Source organism: Bufo bufo, chromosome 11, assembly GCF_905171765.1.
Source record: "Bufo bufo chromosome 11, aBufBuf1.1, whole genome shotgun sequence".
NCBI classification, from domain to species: domain Eukaryota; kingdom Metazoa; phylum Chordata; class Amphibia; order Anura; family Bufonidae; genus Bufo; species Bufo bufo.
Window position 1 is genome coordinate 39,572,077 of NC_053399.1, and position 22,180 is coordinate 39,594,256.

General features: G+C 46.2%; 1 protein-coding gene across 6 annotated transcripts in view; it reads right to left on the reverse strand.

The window, feature by feature from the left end:
* The window catches only part of SIPA1L1 (signal induced proliferation associated 1 like 1), a 246,180-nt gene that overhangs the window by 55,193 nt on the left and 168,807 nt on the right, over nucleotides 1–22,180 (reverse strand). For 5 of the 6 annotated variants that reach the window (XR_005774835.1, XM_040411977.1, XM_040411980.1 and 2 more), the window contains exons 12-14: nucleotides 21,807–21,959; nucleotides 6,934–7,058; nucleotides 2,216–2,334 (exon numbers count right to left, since the gene is read on the reverse strand). Coding sequence is in view for 5 of the 6 variants with exons in the window: in XM_040411977.1 (XP_040267911.1) it covers nucleotides 2,216–2,334; nucleotides 6,934–7,058; nucleotides 21,807–21,959 (397 nt within the window). In the remaining variant the exon portion in view is untranslated. The remainder of the gene's footprint in view (nucleotides 1–2,215; nucleotides 2,335–6,933; nucleotides 7,059–21,806; nucleotides 21,960–22,180) is intronic. The other variant, XM_040411979.1, reaches the window with a different exon arrangement.

Below are 22,180 nucleotides of genomic sequence, written 5' to 3' on the forward strand. Positions count from 1 at the left end.
GTCACTGATAGGACCTCCTCCTCATAGAGGGAAGGCTGTCAGTCACTGATAGGACCTCCTCCTCATAGAGGGAAGGCTGTCAGTCACTGATAGGACCTCCTCCTCATAGAGGGAAGGCTGTCAATCACTGATAGGACCTACTCCTCAAAGAGGGAAGGCTGTCAGTCACTGATAGGACCTCTTCCTCATAGAGGGAAGGCTGTCAATCACTGATAGGACCTACTCCTCAAAGAGGGAAGGCTGTCAGTCACTGATAGAACCTCCTCCTCATAGAGGGAAGGCTGTCAATCACTGATAGGACCTACTCCTCAAAGAGGGAAGGCTGTCAATCACTGATAGGACCTCCGCCTCATAGAGGGAATGCTGTCAATCACTGATAGGACCTCCGCCTCATAGCAGTAAGGCTGTCAATCACTTATAGGACCATCTCCTCATAGAGGGAAGGCTGTCAGTCACTGATAGGACATCTGCCTCATAGAGGGAAGGCTGTCAATCACTGATAGGACCTCCGCCTCATATAGGGAAGGCTGTCAATCACTGATAGGACCTCCTCCTCATAGAGGGAAGGCTGTCAATCACTGATAGGACCTCCTCCTCATAGAGGGAAGGCTGTCAATCACTGATAGGACCTCTTCCTCATAGAGGGAAGGCTGTCAGTCACTGATAGGACCTCTTCCTCATAGAGGGAAGGCTGTCATCACTGATAGGACCTCTTCCTCATAGAGGGAAGGCTGTCATCACTGATAGGACCTCCTCATAGAGGGAATGCTGTCAGTCACTGATAGGACCTCCTCCTCATAGAGGGAAGGCTGTCAATCACTGATAGGACCTCCTCCTCATAGAGGGAAGGCTGTCAGTCACTGATAGGACCTCCTCCTCATAGAGGGAAGGCTGTCAATCACTGATAGGACCTCTTCCTCATAGAGGGAAGGCTGTCAATCACTGATAGGACCTACTCCTCATAGAGGGAAGGCTGTCAGTCACTGATAGGACCTCTTCCTCATAGAGGGAAGGCTGTCAGTCACTGATAGGACCTCCTCCTCATAGAGGGAAGGCTGTCAATCACTGATAGGACCTCCTCCTCATAGAGGGAAGGCTGTCAATCACTGATAGGACCTCCGCCTCATAGAGGGAATGCTGTCAATCACTGATAGGACCTCTTCCTCATAGAGGGAAGGCTGTCAATCACTGATAGGACCTCCTCCTCATAGAGGGAAGGCTGTCAATCACTGATAGGACCTCCTCCTCATAGAGGGAATGCTGGCAATCACTGATAGGACCTCCGCCTCATAGAGGGAATGCTGTCAATCACTGATAGGACCTCCGCCTCATAGCAGTAAGGCTGTCAATCACTTATAGGACCATCTCCTCATAGAGGGAAGGCTATCAATCACTGATAGGACCATCTATTCATAGAGGGAAGGCTGTCAGTCACTGATAGGACATCTGCCTCATAGAGGGAAGGCTGTCAATCACTGATAGGACCTCCGCCTCATATAGGGAAGGCTGTCAATCACTGATAGGACCTCCTCCTCATAGAGGGAAGGCTGTCAGTCACTGATTGGACCTCCGCCTCAGAGGGAAGGCTTTCAATCACTGATAGGACCTCCTCCTGGACTTCAAAGTCCTGAGTGAGCAAGAATTCAAATTAATGTTTTACTGAATCTCATCTTATAAAACTATATAAAAATCTGCTCAGCTCCTCCTGCTCTATAACATGCTCCTGGCAGATTACACTGCATTTTTATGATAATAGGCTCTCTTTAAATTTACATTAAGGATTTTCCTAAGCAAATTCAATATCTGATTGCTGGGGCCTCACTGTTAGGATGCCAATGATCACTAGGACAGGGTATGAGAGCCATACTGTTTGTCCTCGCTGCATGACCACATTAAGGAGACCTTAGAATGGGCAGCAGTCAAGAATGCTCAGTGCTCCTCCATTCAAAATCCATGAGAGCGGCAGAGATAGCCAAGTACAAGGCTCGGCTATTTACATCAGCCCCACTGACATAGAACGGTGAAGCAGGGAGCATGCTTCCCCCGTGGCTCCATTTGAACTCCACCTCACTGTGGTTATGAAGTGAAGAGGAATGGGGGCTTGAGCCCCGATTCCAGTGATTGTGGGGGTCCCAGCAATGAGGACATTTATTGCCTACATGATAATTATTAATTGTGTGAATGCCCCTTTAAAAAAAGAAGGTTTAGCACACACCTGTCCCTGTTTGTGGGGAGATAGATGAAGCACTGGATCCTGTCGTATAAGTCTTCCAGTAGGGCTGTCTCTGTATGACGGATGTACCTTAGACACAGCAGGCATGTGACATGTTGGCTCTGTAAAACAGATTATTTCAAGCATTTAGCGCTACGTATATATAAAAGAGTCACTATTTTCCCACAATTTAACTTAATTTAATAGAGAACAGTGTAAATAGCAAATTACTAAATCACTTCATTTACAAAATCTGCCTGCATCTACCTAAAAAAAAAAAAGTAAAATCATGGCCACTAGGGGTATCACTTCCACGTAATTTGCAGTCCACTGCCTGTTGTCAGCTAAGATCTGTCCGTAGTAACATAGAGACAGAAAAAGGCAAAGAGGAAGTGGCTTCTACACTGCTTCAGAACATCCCAGGAGCATCCTGTGTCTGTAAGTGTGATTTCCCCCTCCTTATCTGTAAAGTGCTGGCAGATTCCACAGATGGGAGATGCCCCTTGCTTCTGAGAGAAATGCATCTAAGTGTGCAGCTGAAGATGGGAATAATTAGGCTGAAAAGGATATTCGAGAAACCCAAAAAATACATATTTCTTCACAGTTATGATTGTACAAAAAAGTACAGCCATTATGCAAACTTTCTTTGAAAACTCAGGTATTGTACGCAAATGTATTACTGTTCCCTTTCCCTATTTTCATCACATTCCATTCTCCATTAGATCTTTATAAAGGCCCTGGTAAAGACGGTATGCTGAGAAGATCATTGATGTTGCTTTAGTTAAGATAAATTCATACCTTGTACATAATTCCACAGATGGTGGCATGTCCTGAAGGACTTGGGTAATAATTATAATTGATGCCATCTACTCTCAGCAGCTCACATAAGGCAGAGTAAGCATGTGCAAATTTATGAGGATTTGGCTTAAACAATGGTTTTCTAAATTTACGAAGAGATATCCAAAAGGTTTTTACTGATACGGGTGCCTCTAGTGTTCGCTGTGAATTCCTAATGCACAAGTGGTCACAGCCTGGAGGCTAAATATATAACTCCTTAAAGGGGTTATCCTGGAAAAGATAATGACATCCTCAGGATAGGTCATCATTATCACATCAGTGGGGGTCCAAGTTCCGATCAGCTGTTTCAGGGAGCCGCTATGCTCACCAGAGCTCTAGTGAGCAATGCAGGCTCCTTGCAGCTTTCCAAGGACAGTGCGGCACATCGTATAGTGGCAGTGCTTGGTATTGCAGCTCAGCCCCATTGACTTGAATGGAGCTGAGCTGCAACTAGGCCACGTGAACGATGTACAGTGTTGTCACTGGCCTAGGAAGAGACTGCGGCGCTCAAGGCCTCTTCTAACAGCTGATCGGTGGGGGTCTGAGGTATCGCACCCTCGTAGATCTTATACAGATGACCTATCCTGAGGATAAGTCATAAATATCTTTTCCTAGATAACACCCTTTAATCAATTCATGCTTGCACTATCCCCCATCTAATTTCAAGGTGTCCTGCTGTTAGGACCCCAGCAATCAGATGTAAATTGTGGGGAAACCTGGCAGCAAGTGTTCCTTCTCCTGCAGCGCCACCACAGGGAGAATGAAGCATTGCACAGTTTGCTTATAGGGTGTTTAACGCAGGGATGTGACACCATCAGCTGCTCCCCGCACATGCAGTACTTTGCCTTAAAAGCAGAATTTTACTAAAAAACTTATAAATGGGTTTTCTAAACTAATGTGAAGTATCATACCCGAGTATCTCGGTGTTAGGATTACACCTCCAACCTCCATTGCATCATGCAGTGGCAATAAACACACATTTTACATTACAGGAAAAAAATAATTAATTCTGTCCCTCTAATAAATTACGAAGCACTTTAATTGTGGCTTTGCCATATTGAAATGTGCATAGACACTAGCTGAACAGATGGCTTGACAACCCAGAAATGGCCAAGGCTGAGTTTTACGTTACTAAGCAACTCCAGATCTCACGGCATTAATCTCACTTTCTCGAGGTGGTTTGGCAAGATCTTTTCTACTTAGCAACAAAATGTCTTGTTCTGTAGCAGTGAAATATCGGTGCATCTCAATTCGATCTCGTACCGGCCCGAGCGCCATCAGCAGATGACAGGAGACACGTATTGGCAAACTTTATTCTTGCGGTGAAGAGCTGCGGGGCCATCGTGATGTGACAACAATTCCTCTCCTGTCTCCACCGTCACTATACAGGAGCAATACCTTCTGCCTGCTTTCTGATGCCAGGGAATACGGCTTCCCCTGATAACCGCTTGTCAGTAATGCATTTAAGGGGTTTTCTGATAATTTTCACTAATGACTTGTTTTTAGTGAATAGAACTCCACAAAGTGAAATTCGATCCGAATTTCAGAGAAAATTTGATTCGCCGTGAAGCCGAATTTCCTCGTGCTTAATGGTAGCGAATAGATTTTCCCTGAATGGTGGTAAAAAATTTTAAAAAAAAACATACCTTCTCGATTTGAGCGTGAAAAGCTGGTTGATGCCATCTTGACTGAAGATCTTGCACGAAATCCCGTGTGCAGTGATATATGTCATAGTGGGCTGCGTGAGATTTTGCGCTAGATCTTCAATTAAGATGTCGGCGGCCAGTTCTCCGCGCTCAAGTGGAGGAGATATAATTATGATTTTATTTATTTTACACTGTGCTATTACTGTCAGATACCACGATCAGCTAGATTGCGGCATCTGACGTGTACAATAATGGGGAGTGGCGCAATCGCCGCTCCCTGTCATTGCACCCACTACTTTAAAAAAAAAATGCGCTTCGTGACAAAGCAAATTTTTTTGTAATATTGAGCAAAGCAGCAGAATCCAATTTTTGAATAGTTTGCCCATCACTACTGACAACCTATCCAGGACACTCAGGACCCCCGCAAATCAGCTGTTTGAGAAGGCACCGGTGCTCGCAGTAGTGTGGTGGCCTTCTCTCTGCTTGCCACATTGTACAGCGGCTGTGCTTGGCATCGATAAATGTGACATCACATGGCCATCTGGAAAAGCTGTGAGTGCCGCTGCCTTCTCAAACAGCTGATCGGTTGGGGTCCCGGGTGTCGGACCCCCACCAATCATATACTGATGACCTATCCAGAGGATAACTCATCAGTATCAAACTCCCAGAAAACTTCTTTAACTTATAATTCCCAAAGGGAACGTTCAACTAGACTTCCCTTTAGTGCTTGTCTACAGTAAAGGCTGGGGATTAAACCTAAAGCTTCACGGGGACACTGGGTCACATTAGTACGAGTCACCCTATTGCTCCCATACAAGGGATAAGATGTGTGACTTGTCTGCCCATAGAGAAACACTGAGGTAGCGTTAATGCCTACTCAAGCAACCCCGCGTCATCATGGAGCCGTAGCTTTGTACAACAGAGAGTCTTTTCTTTGGCAAGTCTACATGGCACAATTGTATATTACTTTAAATATCCAAACCTGGCCATTTTTATTTAGGTGCCCGTTCACGTTGCAGTCGAGTAGTCTATGCCCTCTGTTTGCACTTGCCATGTTTTGTCTGGAAAGTACAGGTGAAGCTCAGCAATTGGAGCTGTGTGGCTTGGATGCAGCGTTTAGTATCTGTCCTTAAGAAAACACAAAACCATATGCGTGTCGAGGTCCATAAAATTGCGGATCCGAAAAATACGGATGTGACCATATGCATCCTGCACTTTTTGTGGGCCCCATTGAAAAAAAATGGCTATTCTTGTCTGCAAAATGGACAAGAATAGGACATGCCCTACAATTTGGATGTGGACAGCACACACATGACAACATTTTTTGCAGACCCATAGAAATGAATGGGTGAACGTTGGAACCACAAAAAATGCAGATCGGACGTGGACCAAAAATACGCTTGTGTGAATGCGCCCTAATACTTCCCCGCCTTTTATGACCCACTCTTGTTTTTGGCTTTAAAAAATTGCATAAAAAACCCGACCGTGTGGCAGCGTCTTGAGATCGCTTAGCTTCTAAACGAATCTTCATCCATATACAATATATATTATACATATATTACTGCGTTTCTGTTCAAGCATAGCAGAGACGGAATATTACTTCTGTGTCACACCGATTCCTGCGAGACTCCTGATGGGGTTTGGTTTCATAAAGCACAAACTGCAATGCCTGTATGAGAAGAAAGGAGCAAACATCTATGCCCGCCATGCAGATCCGCACCCCTGCTGCTTTATACATCTCATCATTTACTTGCACTGGCAGCGTATTGGCGTAATGCAATAAAAATGTAAATTTGCAAGTAGACAACATGGTCTGAATTCTTTACACGGACATTTTAGCTAAAAGAGAATTTTCGGATGCTTGTCTGCGCCCTCTGCTGACCACTCCTAGCGATATGAACATGGAGGTCGGCCCAGCCTGTTTATCTCAGTAAAGTAATGGGAATGAGGAGCTGCCGCATGTCTATGACATTACTAGTCTCCTGGGGGATCAATGGGCCCAGCTGCCTTAAACACATTGCCAAGCAATGGCTCCGGCAGTATCGCCATGATGTATTTGGGCAGCGAAAGCATTTAAATGTCTCGGCATTTACACCATCATACCATGGCACCGTATTAATACATCATAGCCTTGTACATCTACAAGCAAGGAGAGAACCCGCATGTTCAAACTGCTGCAAGACCAAAAACAAAAAAGAAATATAGACTACATGGAAGTCTCGTGGTAGACACAGATACCTATCTGATCGTTGGCATTGTCGTCACTCCTCTGCCAGTTGGGTGTAGACTTTCCACTGGCCACCAGTTCTCCCTGCGTATTCTGCCTGTCAATAGAGGCTGGTGACCTTCGTCCAACTCCAAATCTGTTTGAAGGAAAAGAAGGTTATCGCTACAGATCTATATTTCAGTTATGTCCGTTACCGCCAACGCATTTCATGCATTTTCCTTTTACAAGATAACAAGCCCGTGGACGTTGGTTGGTGAATTCCACCAGCATTCAGAGATTTCTTGCTTTACCTGCTGCTTGGTAATAAAATCCCGCTAATGCACAATCAAGACCCCCGTATTATTAAGGGGAGCATTACTAAAGAACATAATGAATGCACTGGACGGGGTAGCAGAAAGTAGGGGATCGGGTGGAAGAGTATGGCTGCAGGATCATTTGTATAGCCATGGGGGCACATAGGTCAGAAGCTGTAGATAGAAATCGTAGGGTAGTTTTCATCAAGACTATTTGATGCATTGGGGCAATTCAAATGGTTGCAAAGTTGAATTTGTAACTACCTAAAACAACCTACTGTATGTTTATTAGCTGGACCCTGAAGCAGCATCCCCCAACCATAGCTGTCCATACATGCAGGTGGTGGTCGTATGGAGCGAACTACTGGTCGTATGTATGAAATAAACACACCACCTCTATACAACAGAGGTCCTTGAGATGGATACTTGGGACTTAATTAAACTATATAATAAACTGAATAGTTCTATACAGCGCAGAATTCTAAACCATACAAAGCCTCTATGGCCAGTTTCAGACAAGTGCAACATCGGAGAATTTTAAGATGAAATAAATGATGAGATCTGGCTGGTCCCGCGTCCACCCCTGCAGTCTGCCGACACATAGGACTTGTGGATTCACTGCGGCTATGTTGATTATACTAGCATTAGATTCACTGTAAGATTTTATAAGAACTGCATCGAAATGCAGCATACCACCCAAAGAACAGGACTCTCCGCCAATGGAAAACATGGGGGAAGAATTACTAGGTTGTTTGCGCATTTTGCATCACATGTACCAACTGTGCTGAACACTTTTCTAAGCATTTGATGCCTCATCTGGCAAGGGCCGTGACTTTACTGGAAGCGAGGTGTGGTCTAAATGCACCTCCATTTGCCAAAATCTTGGCATATTTTTGGGAGTCTCCCTACACTAACTTATTGGTGGCATAGGTTTAGACTAGACAAGGTTTTTTTGGTGCATGGACAGAATTCTAGCATAAATCTGGCGCAGGATCTACGATACTCTAAAGTTATAAAGGTCCATGTGCCAGAATAGTAAAGCCGCCTAAGACTAAGACTGCGATTCGTATTCTTAGGCTAGTTTCACATCTGCAACGCAGACTGCTCCGACAAAGAATGCAGGGAATCAGCCGGACCAAAACCGTTGTATGCAGGACTCCTGGGATATCGGATCCTATTCTAGTCAATGGGGTGCAGCGGGCAGGAGGCACTAGCCGGCAATGCTGGATCTGGAGAACTCCTCTGCCGAAACAGCCTGCTCGGAGAAGCTGTGCCGCAGATGAGAAACTAGCCAAAGTGCGACAATATTAGTGAATCTGCCCCACTGAGTATTTTGGGTTCAGTTAAATCTGGAAATACATGGAAAGTAGCTCACTGACGTCTGGTTCAACTCTTTTTACATTGATGTTCTCCGTCTCTTTCATGCTGAGCCTTCTGGAAAGGATAAACTATTGTCTGCTCTGCGCAATATCAACCTCCGAGGCAATCAACGGCCGTACCGGTGAAGAACAAGGAGTTGTCTGCAAGTGCTAAGTCATCATCAGAAGGAACACAACACATTTCTTCTGCACACCCGGCCCTGAGACTTGACACTCTGGTCACAGTCACTCATTAGAGAAGAAGGGACTTGCAGCACTCGGCTTTGTTTTCTCACATTTCCAGTCTCTTGGCTCACTGAATACATTGGCTCGGTTAATAAAGCCTGCCTTCTTCAGGCAGATCTTACAGCTGTAAATCAGACATTTCACTTTCCATGCCCCTAGAAAACAGCTTCCTCCTTGGTTTCCTTTTTCACTGTAAATCCTGCTTGATTTTCTCGAACAGTCAGCCAATGTATGAGTGCTACGAGCATACACATCAGGGCTATGGTGCTAGTGCATTTCAAGGGGCCGTGCAAACCAACGTATCAAAATAAAGCTCCATCAGATGCCGTATATCAGATTGATTTCAGTGATCCTAGGGGATCTCTTAATTCTTGAAGGGAACTAAGCGACCTACAATGCGGTGTACAATACACTAAGCACCATATTACAGGCTGAAATGCACACTGCACTCATTGATGCTCTTACCCATCATCTTCCAGGCTTTACCGTTGTCTACGGCCATCACTATTCTCTTTATCCCAAAGTCAGGGGTGCACCACCAATGAGGCCAGGTGAGGCAGCAGGAAGGAGCAAGAGGGGGGCAGCAGAAGGGCCATGGGCAATAAGCAAAGGGGTTAGGTTAAGAAATTGGCATGGGAGGGGCGCCGTTTCAGTTTTCGCCTCAGGCAGCAGAAAGGCTAGGTGCACCCCTGCCCAAAGTCATGTATAAATGTACAATGCATGACAAATTTTATGATACAGATACGAAGCTGGAAGGAACACAGAGAACGCATACCCATACAATGTGCGGCTCATAGGGGAAAGCACAAGAATTGCTGAGCAATCACAAACATTTTTCACATTGCTATGCAAAGAGGTCTCTCCAAGGAAAAGGGAACCATCTCGCTAGCGCCATCTTATGGAAATGGCTCCCTAGGAGTCAAAATCCAACTTAACAAGCCTTGGGACATGACAAGGGAAAACAGCCAAGCTAGATATCTCTTTTCCCTGGTCATGTCCAAGGCTTGTTAGAAAGTCGGATTCTGACTTATAGGGAGCCACTTCCACAAGATGGTTCTCTTTCCTTGGGAGATGAGTCTCAATACCATGGAGCACATCCAGTATGGATTTATACAGGGCTGGTCTCTTTAAGGAGAGAGTCAGTACCCTAACTAACCTGCACCATTGCTCGAAAGACTATCAGGTTGCTGGCAATTGAATGCAAGCAATAGGTCTCCATAAGCAAGTAGAGGACAATGTGGAGGACAGAAGAACAAAAACACTGTAAATAAAACCCCATTTCAAATAAATGAAATGGCAACAGTCACCTGTGTATGGGGATCTTCCGACCCTCTCCAGACAGATGATGTCAGGGGAGAGAAGGATCGGGGGATCTTCCGACCCTCTCCAGACAGATGATGTCAGGGGAGAGAAGGATCAGGGTTTTTTTCCGACCCTCTCCAGACAGATGATGTCAGGGGAGAGAAGGATCAGGGTTTTTTTCCGACCCTCTCCAGACAGATGATGTCAGGGGAGAGAAGGATCAGGTTTTTTTTTCCGACCCTCTCCAGACAGATGATGTCAGGGGAGAGAAGGATCAGGGTTTTTTTCCGACCCTCTCCAGACAGATGATGTCAGGGGAGAGAAGGATCAGGGTTTTTTTCCGACCCTCTCCAGACAGATGATGTCAGGGGAGAGAAGGATCAGGGTTTTTTTTCCGACCCTCTCCAGACAGATGATGTCAGGGGAGAGAAGGATCAGGGTTTTTTTTCCAACCCTCTCCAGACAGATGATGTCAGGGGAGAGAAGGATCAGGGTTTTTTTTCCGACCCTCTCCAGACAGATGATGTCAGGGGAGAGAAGGATCAGGGTTTTTTTTCCGACCCTCTCCAGACAGATGATGTCAGGGGAGAGAAGGATCGGGTTTTTTTCCGACCCTCTCCAGACAGATGATGTCAGGGGACAGAAGGATCAGGGTTTTTTTCCGACCCTCTCCAGACAGATGATGTCAGGGGAGAGAAGGATCTGGGTTTTTTTCCGACCATCTCCAGACAGATGATGTCAGGAGAGAGAAGGATCGGGGGTTTTGAAGCCTAAGGCAAGTTTCACACTAGGGCTAAAATGTTCTAGCAGAGGAACAGCCTGTCGGACTTCATCATATTCGGCATAGCCGGAAACTGCCGGAGCACTACCAGGCCCCACTGACTATAATGGGAGCCAGTGGCGATCTGGCCTCGATCCCCACTGGGTCCCATTATACTTAATGGGCTTTGGCGGGAAAAGGAAGTATCTGGCTTTTTTCTGCAAGGCCGTCCCTCTACTGGAACATTTTAGCGCTATTGTGAAACTCGCCTAATCCAATCCGTTTGTTATTCTGGCAGGCAGCTGGCAGCAGCTTTCTCCTCAAGTGGGTACCTGGCAGAAGCCGGGAGAGGTGTATTGAAGGTGTATGGGTGCTTTAAGTTGCATCTTCTGGAGTACAGGCCGCAGATGATTTTCTTTTACAATTTGAGAAATTCGGCTCTGTTCACATCTGCATCACAGACTCTGTTGCACCTTATTGAAAAAAGCTCCGCATGCAGGGATTTTTTTCCCGATCAAAACAACTCCCATAATGGTGTCCTTTGCATTCCACCAAGGTAAATGAATGAGATTCGGCTCGTCCTGCTGGTAGCCATCATATGATGTATCCGGCAATGTTATCAACAGAAACCATGATGCAGATGGGACCAGCGCCTTACTTGGCAGCAGGTATAGCTCTTGTCTTCTGCTGCCTTCGGAGTAGTAGAAATGTCTATGGGGCTCTGTGCCGTATAAGATCTGTAACTCAGTGGCTGCTCGTGGCACCATCTTTGATCTGTAAGGTATGTAAGAAGACAGCTTTGTCCACTGCTTGGTTGGTAGCACACTAATAAACCATTGCGATGGGCTTTGTGCATTAACCTATGCATTGCACTTGAATGGTTTTAACAACGCTGACCTTTGAACATGCTGACATGAAAGTTGCCGCGTTCTAGGTGGCCATCAATATTCATGACAATTAGTGGCATATAGGGAAAAGGCCATAAACTAGATGAGCTTGTGTAGCGTTCCCCTGGGACGCATGATGTGACATCTTTATAGTCAGACGTAAGAAACAGCGGCAGAAAATGGCTCATTAACTTCTCCGGGGGACTGTCGCGGGCCTGCCTCGATAAACGAAGACGCAAACAAACCGTACACTAGATTCCCTTTAAGACCGTTCCGTTTGTCACTTTGCCCATGTCTTCCTCTAGTGTGTGGACCTTGTGAACGTCACTCCTTGTGTTCCTCGACTCGTGGTTTACATCTTAGGCCTTGTTCACACCTCAGTTTGATCAATTATTTCCACCATTTTTTCTGAGCCTAAACCAGGAGTGGAGGCTACACAGAGATGAGGTGTAATCAATCTGCACCTGTTCTGCGTCTCTGACCTGGTTTTGGCGTACAATCACTGATGAAATAACCGACGTGTGAACAAGGCCTTACCGGTTTCAAAGGTGTAGCCGCCTGCAAGAGCGGAATGGGAACTTAAAGTGGCTGAATGTTGTAGGCGGATCCAAAAAGAAAGAAGGAGGGGCCAACACAATTAAAGGGGTATTCCCATCACATACAATAGGGGTATATCGCTAAGATATGCCCCCATTGTCTGATCGGTGCGGGTCCTGCCTCTGGCACCTACAACAAGAACAGAGCGGGGAAATGAATGGAGGGCGCAATGCACATGCGCAGTCGTCCTCCATTCTTTTTAATAGGGCCACCGAAAATAGCCGAGCACTGGCTTGGCTATTTCCACCTGCCCCATAGAATGGGAGCAAGGGCCACACGTGGGCGAGGAGCGCTCCCATTTACTTGTATGGGAGCAGCGCTTGGTGGTGGACGGACCCCAGGAAACTCTGGGTCCCCCAGCCACAGCTCCTAGCGATATGCCCCCATTGTATGTGATAGGAATACCCCTTTAAGCATTTCAGCAATACCGTAGTGCAGAACAAAATACCACAGTGCAGCACAAAATACCACCCCTGCAGAACCAAATACCACAGTGCAGCACAAAATACCACCCTGCAGAACAAAATACCACAGTGCAGCACAAAATACCACCCCTGCAGAACAAAATACCACAGTGCAGCACAAAATACCACCCTGCAGAACAAAATACCACAGTGCAGCACAAAATACCACCCCTGCAGAACAAAATACCACCCCTGCAGAACAAAATACCACAGTGCAGCACAAAATACCACAGTGCAGCACAAAATACCACAGTGCAGCACAAAATACCACCCCTGCAGAACAAAATACCACCCCTGCAGAACAAAATACCACCCCTGCAGAACCAAATACCACAGTGCAGAACAAAATACCACCCTGCAGAACAAAATACCACAGTGCAGCACAAAATACCACCCCTGCAGAACCAAATACCACAGTGCAGCACAAAATACCACCCCTGCAGAACCAAATACCACAGTGCAGCACAAAATACCACCCCTGCAGCACAAAATACCACCCTGCAGAACAAAATACCACAGTGCAGCACAAAATTCCACCCCTGCAGCACAAAATACCACCCCTGCAGAACCAAATACCACAGTGCAGCACAAAATACCACAGTGCAGCACAAAATACCACCCTGCAGAACCAAATACCACAGTGCAGCACAAAATACCACAGTGCAGCACAAAATACCACCCTGCAGAACCAAATTACACAGTGCAGCACAAAATACCACCCTGCAGAACCAAATATAACAGTGCAGCACAAAATACCACCCTGCAGAACCAAATACCACAGTGCAGCACAAAATACCACCCTGCAGAACCAAATACCACAGTGCAGCACAAAATACCATCCCTGCAGAACCAAATACCACAGTGCAGCACAAAATACCACCCCTGCAGAACCAAATACCACAGTGCAGCACAAAATACCACCCTGCAGAACCAAATACCACAGTGCAGCACAAAATACCACCCCTGCAGAACCAAATACCACAGTGCAGCACAAAATACCACCCTGCAGAACCAAATATCACAGTGCAGCACAAAATACCACCCCTGCAGAACAATACCACAGTGCAGCACAAAATACCACCCTGCAGAACCAAATACCACAGTGCAGCACAAAATACCACCCTGCAGAACCAAATACCACAGTGCAGCACAAAATACCACCCCTGCAGAACAATACCACAGTGCAGCACAAAATACCACCCCTGCAGAACCAAATACCACAGTGCAGCACAATATACCACCCTGCAGAACCAAATACCACAGTGCAGCACAGAATACCACCCAGCAGAACAAAATACTACAGTGCAGCACAAAATACCACCCTGCAGAACCAAATACCACAGTGCAGCACAATATACCACCCTGCAGAACCAAATACCACAGTGCAGCACAATATACCACCCTGCAGAACCAAATACCACAGTGCAGCACAATATACCACCCTGCAGAACAAAATACCACAGTGCAGCACAATATACCACCCTGCAGAACAAAATGCCACAGTGCAGCACAATATACCACCATGCAGAACAAAATACCACAGTGCAGCACAATATACCACCATGCAGAACAAAATACCACAGTGCAGCACAATATACCACCACCTGAAGACGGTCATGCTGTTAAATTCAGGAGCACCAGGTGCATGAGAACAATGATTAAGTTGAGTGCATCAGTTCATTATGTACCTGGGCATGAGAATGGCTCAAATAGCACCGTGGGCATCGGCCACCAGGAAATTTCCCTGTAGGGTCTATTACCAGTGCAACCATGGCCACATGGGAAGCTGAAGCAAAACGACCAGCTCCGTAGAAAATTATGTTTTCAATTATTTTACATAGTGCCGAGGAATTTTTCTCATGTATACCTTTGCAAGGCATACAAGACCAGAGACGGCACAGAGACTATATAAAAAACCACACACATCTCTCTGGGGTGTAAACTAAGGATATTTCAAGCTCTTCGCCAACCGTGAGCTCACTGGAGACCGTAAAGTCTTTTTATAGAAGAATAGCAGTCATACTGCAAGGCATATAGAAATGATATTCACTAATACAGCTTCAGAGCTTACACACAAGCAAATGCTCCAATATACCGATATTTAACTGCAGCAAATCCGTTTATTACAGTGCTATTAACCCCTTAGTGACCAGCCTGTTTTGGACCAAGCGTTTTTCTTCCTTTTTTCATCGTCGTGTTCCAAAAGCTGTAACTTTTTTAGTTTTCAGTCTATATAGCTTTATGAGGGCTTGTTTTTTGCGGTACAAGTTGTAGTTTTTAATGGCGCCATTTTGGGGTACACATATCTTTCGGATTAACTTTTATTAACTCTTTCTGGGAGGGAGATGGGGAAAAACAGCAATACTGCCACTGCGGTTTTTAAAATTTTTACGGCGTTCATTTTTCGGTATAAAATGACCATTATTCTCTGGGTCCGTACGATTACAGTGATACCAAATACATATCGATTTTTTTATGTTTTACAAATTTTTTGCAATAAAACCCTTTTTTTAAGAAAAATATGTTTTTGCATTGCCACTTCCCAAGACCCATAACTTTTTTATTTTTCTTTATATGGAGTTGTGTGAGGGCTTGATTTTTGGGGGACGACTTGTATTTTTCATTGGTATTATTTAGGAGTAAATGGCGCTTTTTGGTCGTTTTTTCGGTGGCAACTAAGAACAAATTAGCAATTCTGTCTTCTTTTTTTACGGCGTTCATCGTAGGGGATAATTTACGTGATATTTATGTAGTCTGGGTCGTTACGGACGCCGCAATTCCAAATATATGGGGAAGATAATTTTTTTTTGCTATTTTTTTCATTGAAAAGCGCATTTTCAATTGAAAAAAAAGCGTAATTTTTTTTATGGGATTTTCTTTTTTTACTTTTTATTTTACCACTTAATAGTCCCACAAGGGGACTATAACAGACAGCTTTTTGATTGCTTTAAAAAAGCGATGCACCATAGTGCATTGCATTTTAATGGCAATGCTATTCTGACATTGACCAGCAGGCTGCGCCAGAGAGGCGCAGCCTGCTGGAAATTACTCAAGGCTGGTCTGGGGCATACATCAGACCCCAGGCAGCCTTCACACAGATCGGCACCCCGCGATCGCATTTGCGGGGTGCCAATGGGAGACAGAGGGAGTCCACTCCCTCTGTCAGCACTTTACTTGCGCCGGGCACCATTGCCCGCGGCATGCAAAGTGTTAAACAGCCCGGATCGGCACTCCTGCCAGTCCGGGCCGTGGCTCTCATGTGAGAGCTGGATCCCCGCTTGCCTCTGCACGGGGTACCACCCCAGCCCAGGCCCCTTAGTCACCACCAAAAAAAGGCGTATGGGTGGTCACTAAGGGGTTAAATATACCAATGAACGTGGTTACTGAACAAGATACTTACTATGTACTGTGATTCTCCATATTGCCTCCTTTGCTGGCTGGATTCATTTTTCCATTACATTATACACTGCTCGTTTCCATGGTTACAGACCACCCTGCAGTCCATCAGTAGTGGTCGTGCTTGCACAATATAGGAAAAAGCATCAGCTTCTCTGGTGGCCGGGACCATGGGAGGTCACATAGGCTGGTGCTTTTTCCTATAGCGTGCAAGCACGACCACCACTGATGGATTTCAGGGTGGTCGTAACTAGGGATCGACCGATATTGATTTTTAAGGGCCGATACCGATAATTTGTGAACTTTTAGGCCGATAGCCGATAATTTATACCGATATTCTAGGAATTTTCATTTTTGAGAAAAAAAAAAATTCCTACACAAATCTGCTGAAAATTAATATGTTTATTGTTAATGTGTATTTTTTTTTTTATAAATCTTTTTCATTTATACTTAATATTTTTGTGTTTTTTTTTTTTACTAACTTTTAACCCCCTTAGGGACTAGAACCTTTGTCCTATTCACCCTGATAGATCTCTATCAGGGTGAATAGGATCTCACACTGTCCCTGCTGCTCTGTGCATAGTGCACACAGCAGCATGGAGCTTACCATAGCAGCCAGGGCTTCAATAGCGTCCTGGCTGCCATGGTAACCGATCGGAGCCCCAGGCTTACACAGCTGGGGCTCCGATCGGAGCACCAATGAGTAATACTGGGTGGGTGGGGGGGGGGGGGGGGCGCACTGCGCCACCAATGTTTTTACTATTGGCCGGGATTGGGATGGGGGTGGGGGGCGCACTGCGCCACCAATGATTAATACTGGGGGGCTTGGGGGGGCGCACTGCGCCACCAATGAAGATAAGTCTCTCGATCATTCATATACAGGAGGCGGGAGCTGGCTGCAGAATCACATAGCCGGCTCCCGACCTCTATCAGCGGTAGCTGCGATCCGCGGCACCTGAGGAGTTAACTACCGCGGACCGCAGCTATTGCTCATAGAGGTCGGGAGCCGGCTATGTGATTCTGCAGCCAGCTCCCGCCTCCTGTATATGAATGAATGAGAGGCTTATCTTCATTGGTGGCGCAGCGGCCACAGCCCCTCCCCTCCTCTTATGTTCTATCCCCTCATTGGCGGCAGCGGCAGCAGCAGCACAGGGGGAGGAGACACTGCTTCCTTCTCCCCTGTGCTGCGGAGGGAACACAGAGAGCGCTGAGAGCAGCGCGTTCTGTGTTCCCCATACGTTATCGGTATATCGGCAAAATAGATGCCGATACCGATAACTGTCAAAATCCTGAATATCGGCCGATAATATCGGCCAAACCGATAATCGGTCGATCCCTAGTCGTAACCATGGAAACAAGCAGTGTATAATGTGATGGAAAAATGAATCCAGCCAGGAAATATTGGACAATGACCATACATTCTATTAAAGGGGTTGTTCGGGTTCAGAGCTGAACCCGGACAAACCTCCATTTTCACCCAGGCAGCCCCCCTGACTTGAGCATCGGAGCAGTTCATGCTAAATCGCGCAGGGCAAAGGCTCTTTTGTTTACAATAACACACTGCCGGGCCTTGGCTTCCACCCGGCAGTATGTGCGGTGATGAGCAGCCGGAAGAAGAAGCTCCTGCAAAGGACACGGTACGTCACAGAGTCTAAGAAAACTTCACTTCCAGTGAAGAATTTCCTATAAGAAAACGGGGCTTCAGAAACAGGTAGAAAAGGTAGGACATGGATGTGTGTTATATGTATGTCTGTCTTGTACTAATGGAAAAAAGTCCTCAATCCCGGACAACCCCTTTAACTAACAAAAACAAACAAAAAAAAAAAAGCTCTTTTCCCGTCTTTTAAAGTAATGGCAAATCGCACGGATTAGGACATTCTGATTGATGGGCGTTTGTCGTCTGGGACCAGACTGAGAATGAAGAGGATGAAGTGTTGGTTTAGTGTTGTGTCCCTTTTTTAAAAACTCCAAAACACCCCCCAAACTAGAGTAAGTGGAGTATAGTGCAAGTGACGCCGAGTCGGGTTATGTCATTTTTATCTTCATTCTCATTCTGACTCTGTGCTCCGACATCCAGCAGTAAAATACATTGAGAGGCCTCCTGAGCTCACACACAATGTATTTTACTGCAGGTGTCCGGGAAGGTTTTAGACCGGATCTCAGCTCTCTAGCACGTACCGTTCCTGAGATATTCCCTCCAAAAATGCAAATATGGCACATCACATGACCTACATTAGCCAATAGAAGCCTGCAGGTCTCTCTCTTCATATTCCAACTGCCATACACACGGTCACATGTCCCTTATCAGCCAATAGAAGCTCGCAGGCCCCTAGTCTCCACATACACACCGTTTTACACCAGGTTTCCATAACAACCCAGCCATTTTTCCTTCACTGCTGCAGCTTTAAAGGGGCAGGGCGCAGTGGATGACACTGTTAAGGGAGCGAAGTGCTGTGGAGGTCACAGTCCAGGGGGCAGGTAGGGTGGCCATTCAGGCCACCCTCAAAAGACGGAGTTAAAAACCCTGCCCCCAGGTCCCACTAAGCCACGTCCCCTCTCACTCCACAGCCGAAGGGGGCTGAAAAAATGAAGCTAAAAATCAACTTCTGTCAGCTGCAGGGGTGGGAGGGAGGGTGACTTTCTCCCTGCAGTTCACGCTCAGACAACACGGTGCTGCTGTCTGAGAGTGAGCTGTTCAAAAGGACATCCCTGTGTAGGTCCAGGCCCTGCACCGGACGGAGGACAGGGAGTCTAAAAGCCGGACTGTCCGGCCTAAAACCGGACCTCTGGCCACCCTAGGGGCATGCTGCTGTGGAGGTCACAGTTAAGGGGATGGTCCGCTATGGAGGTCAATGTAAAGGGGCAGATTGCTGTAGAGGCCACTGTTAAGGAGGTGTGGTGTTGTAGAAATCACTGTTAAAGAGATGGGAGTACTGTGGAGGTCACTAATAAAGGGGGGGCAGCTGTGGAGGTCACTGTTAAGGGGGCGGGATGCTGTGGAGGTCACTGTTAAGGGGGCGGGATGCTGTGGAGGTCACTGTTAAAGGGGTGGGCACTGGGGATGTCTCTGTTAAGGGGACAGGGAACGGTGGAGGTCACAGTTAAGGTGACGGTCCGCTATATAGGTCAGTGTTAAAGGGCGGGGTGCTGTAGGTGTCACTGTTAAGGGGGTGGGGTGTTGTGGAAGTCACATTTTAAGAGAACGGAGCTCTGTGGAGGTCACTGTTAAAGGGGCGGAATACAGTGGAGGTCACTGTTAAAGGGGCGGGATACAGTGGAGGTCACTGTTAAGGGAGCGGGGTACTGTGGCAATCACTGATAAAGGGTCAGTCGCTGTGGAGGTCTCTGTTAAGGGGGCCGGGAATGGTGGAGGTCAGTTAAGGGGACTGTAACCTATGGTCAGTGTGAAGGGGCGGGTGCTGTAGAGGTCACTGTTAAGGGGGCGGGGTGCTGTGGAACTCACTGTTAAAGGGTCAGGCTGCTGTAAAGGTCAACGTTAAGGGGGCGGCTGTTGTGGAGGTCCTATTTTAGGGAGACGGGGCACTGTGGAGGTCACTGTTATAGTGGATACTGTAGATATCTTTTAACGACACACACAAACATTAAGCAAAATAGATTAAATATACCCGTGCAAAGCCGGGTCCTTCAGCTAGTGAAGATATAAATTACATAACTGGACTGCATCACTTACACTATACTTCACTTACTCTAGTTTGAGGGGGGGGGGGGGGCGTTTTGGAGGGGACAGGTCCCTTTAAGTTCTCCTTGTAGGCATTATTGGCCAACTGGCTGTGCAATGAACTGCAGCCGCCCCTATTCACTTGTAATGGGGTGCTGCAGTTTCCTGCACATCAGGTGGCCGGAGAACGAAGCTCTAAACCAGTATCGGATGGTTCCCAGAGGGCATTGATCACATGTGATATATCATCACTTTATACCATGTAAAACAACCACTCGCTGACAAATTACCAACAAAACAAGCATCTTTCTATCACACAGAGGCTAAAAACTCAACAGAGATAATGCTTGTCACTGCTGTCTACCCAGTCTAGGCTATCCTCCAAAAACATCAGCACGGTTATTTTTTTCCTGATAGTTTGGTGCAATGTGTCGGTGTGGGAAACATTTATCAGTCTCCAGTTCAGACTGTTTAGCCCACAGTGGGCTGCACTGATGAGATTGTAGCAAACCCTGCTGTGAAAAGAAATAGATCTGGACAGTTTCCGTCCACTGGATGTAAGCAAGACGGTTTCCATTCACTTAAAAAAAAAAAAAAAAAGACCTTGAAAATGATGACATGATGGAATTCAAACTCAAATGACATTAGGAAGGCGGAGGACATGATACGACAATTAAAGGGGTATTTCCAGTGCCAGAAAATAAAATATAATACAACTTATACTTACCTTGCCTATTACCTGCTGCTGTCCCAATAGTGCCTGGGCCCAATACCTGCTCCTGTCTGGGCACAGCAGGAAACGGCTGGGGTTGCCATTGGCTGAGGTGGGTCACTGCTGCAGCCAGTGATTGGCTAAGCGGTATTCATCGGGAGAACAGCAGGACCGTGGCACCATCAGAACGGCAGCGGCGAGGGATGGGTGAGGTATGTATAAGATATTTTATTTTTTCATCATGGGCAGCCCAGGAAGAAGGTTTTTCCTTGTGCTGGAATACCCCTTATACAGCAGGTATATATATATATATATAGAATTCCACTTGGCCTACATGTAGTTAACACATCCCATCAGACCAGCAGGACACACTTGTGATTACAGGTTTTTTCATATTGGATCAACTTGTAATTAAATGTCTGCTGCCAAGAAAAGGCTGTGGCATTAAAAAACAACATGGGTGATGGGAATCACTCCATGCTCTGAGGGGCACATGGCTACACAGATCCTGTGGTGGCGCTAAAGTGGCAGCGCCAGGTGCCTGCAGCTGACAACTCATCATTGAGGGTCCTACGCAATCTTCAAGGTATATTCCAGCGTGGACACACCTTAAAGAGGACCTCTCCTGACATGTCTGTTTTAGTAACTCCTTGCATTGCCCATGTAATAACAATTCTGGAGCATCTATTTTTATGACTCTGTGCTGTGCCGTTCCTGTATTATTCCTTCTAGAAGTTTACGAATAAATTGCCAGCAGTCTGCAGTAAAGGTCCTGCTGGGTGTTACCAGTAGCAGGTGTGTCTGACTCTGTCCAATCAGTGCTGCTGGTGTTAGACTTAAATAACAAAGGGAAAGGTCCAACATAGAGACATAAGAATAGCGGCTCCAGAATTGTTTTGACATTGGGAAATGCAACAGATATGTCTGGAGAGGTGACAGGTCCTATTTAACTAAAGTATGGAGGAGAAAAAATGTTTTACTGAGTTACACCACGATAGCGGTTGAAGACTGGAAGCCATAATTGAGCCCAGCTATATAAGAAACCACCTTCCTGGGAAAGTGATGGGAAACGTTCCCCTGGGCAACTTTCCAAAAGCTGCAAGAACTGAGACCAATATTATAATTTATCATTAAATCCAAAAGCTAAAAGAGATGGACGTTGACAAGGAAAACAAGGAGGAGTGACATACCCTTCGGGCATGGATTTCTGCCTGTGAGTGGAGCCTCCACTGGAGCCGGTATCACTGGAGGTAGAGAGATTGCTAGGAGAACTACGGCACTGCTGGGATCGTCCGATCGCGACCGATGAAACAGAGACGTATATCTCTGACGCCGGAGACAGCCTTATTCAAACCAGATAAGATAGGTTTATTGGACAGAGTAGATGTCTTCCCTGCTTCCCCTGACTGTTAGCATCATGTTAGTAAGGGGAGTTAAATGGAAGTTGATCCAAAATGAAAAAGTAGTACAAATCTCATACATGGTGCAGCATGCTAAGTTATGGGGAGGGTGGGTCAGGCCTGTGACGGAACTATTGCCGATGTAATATACTTCTGATAGGTTG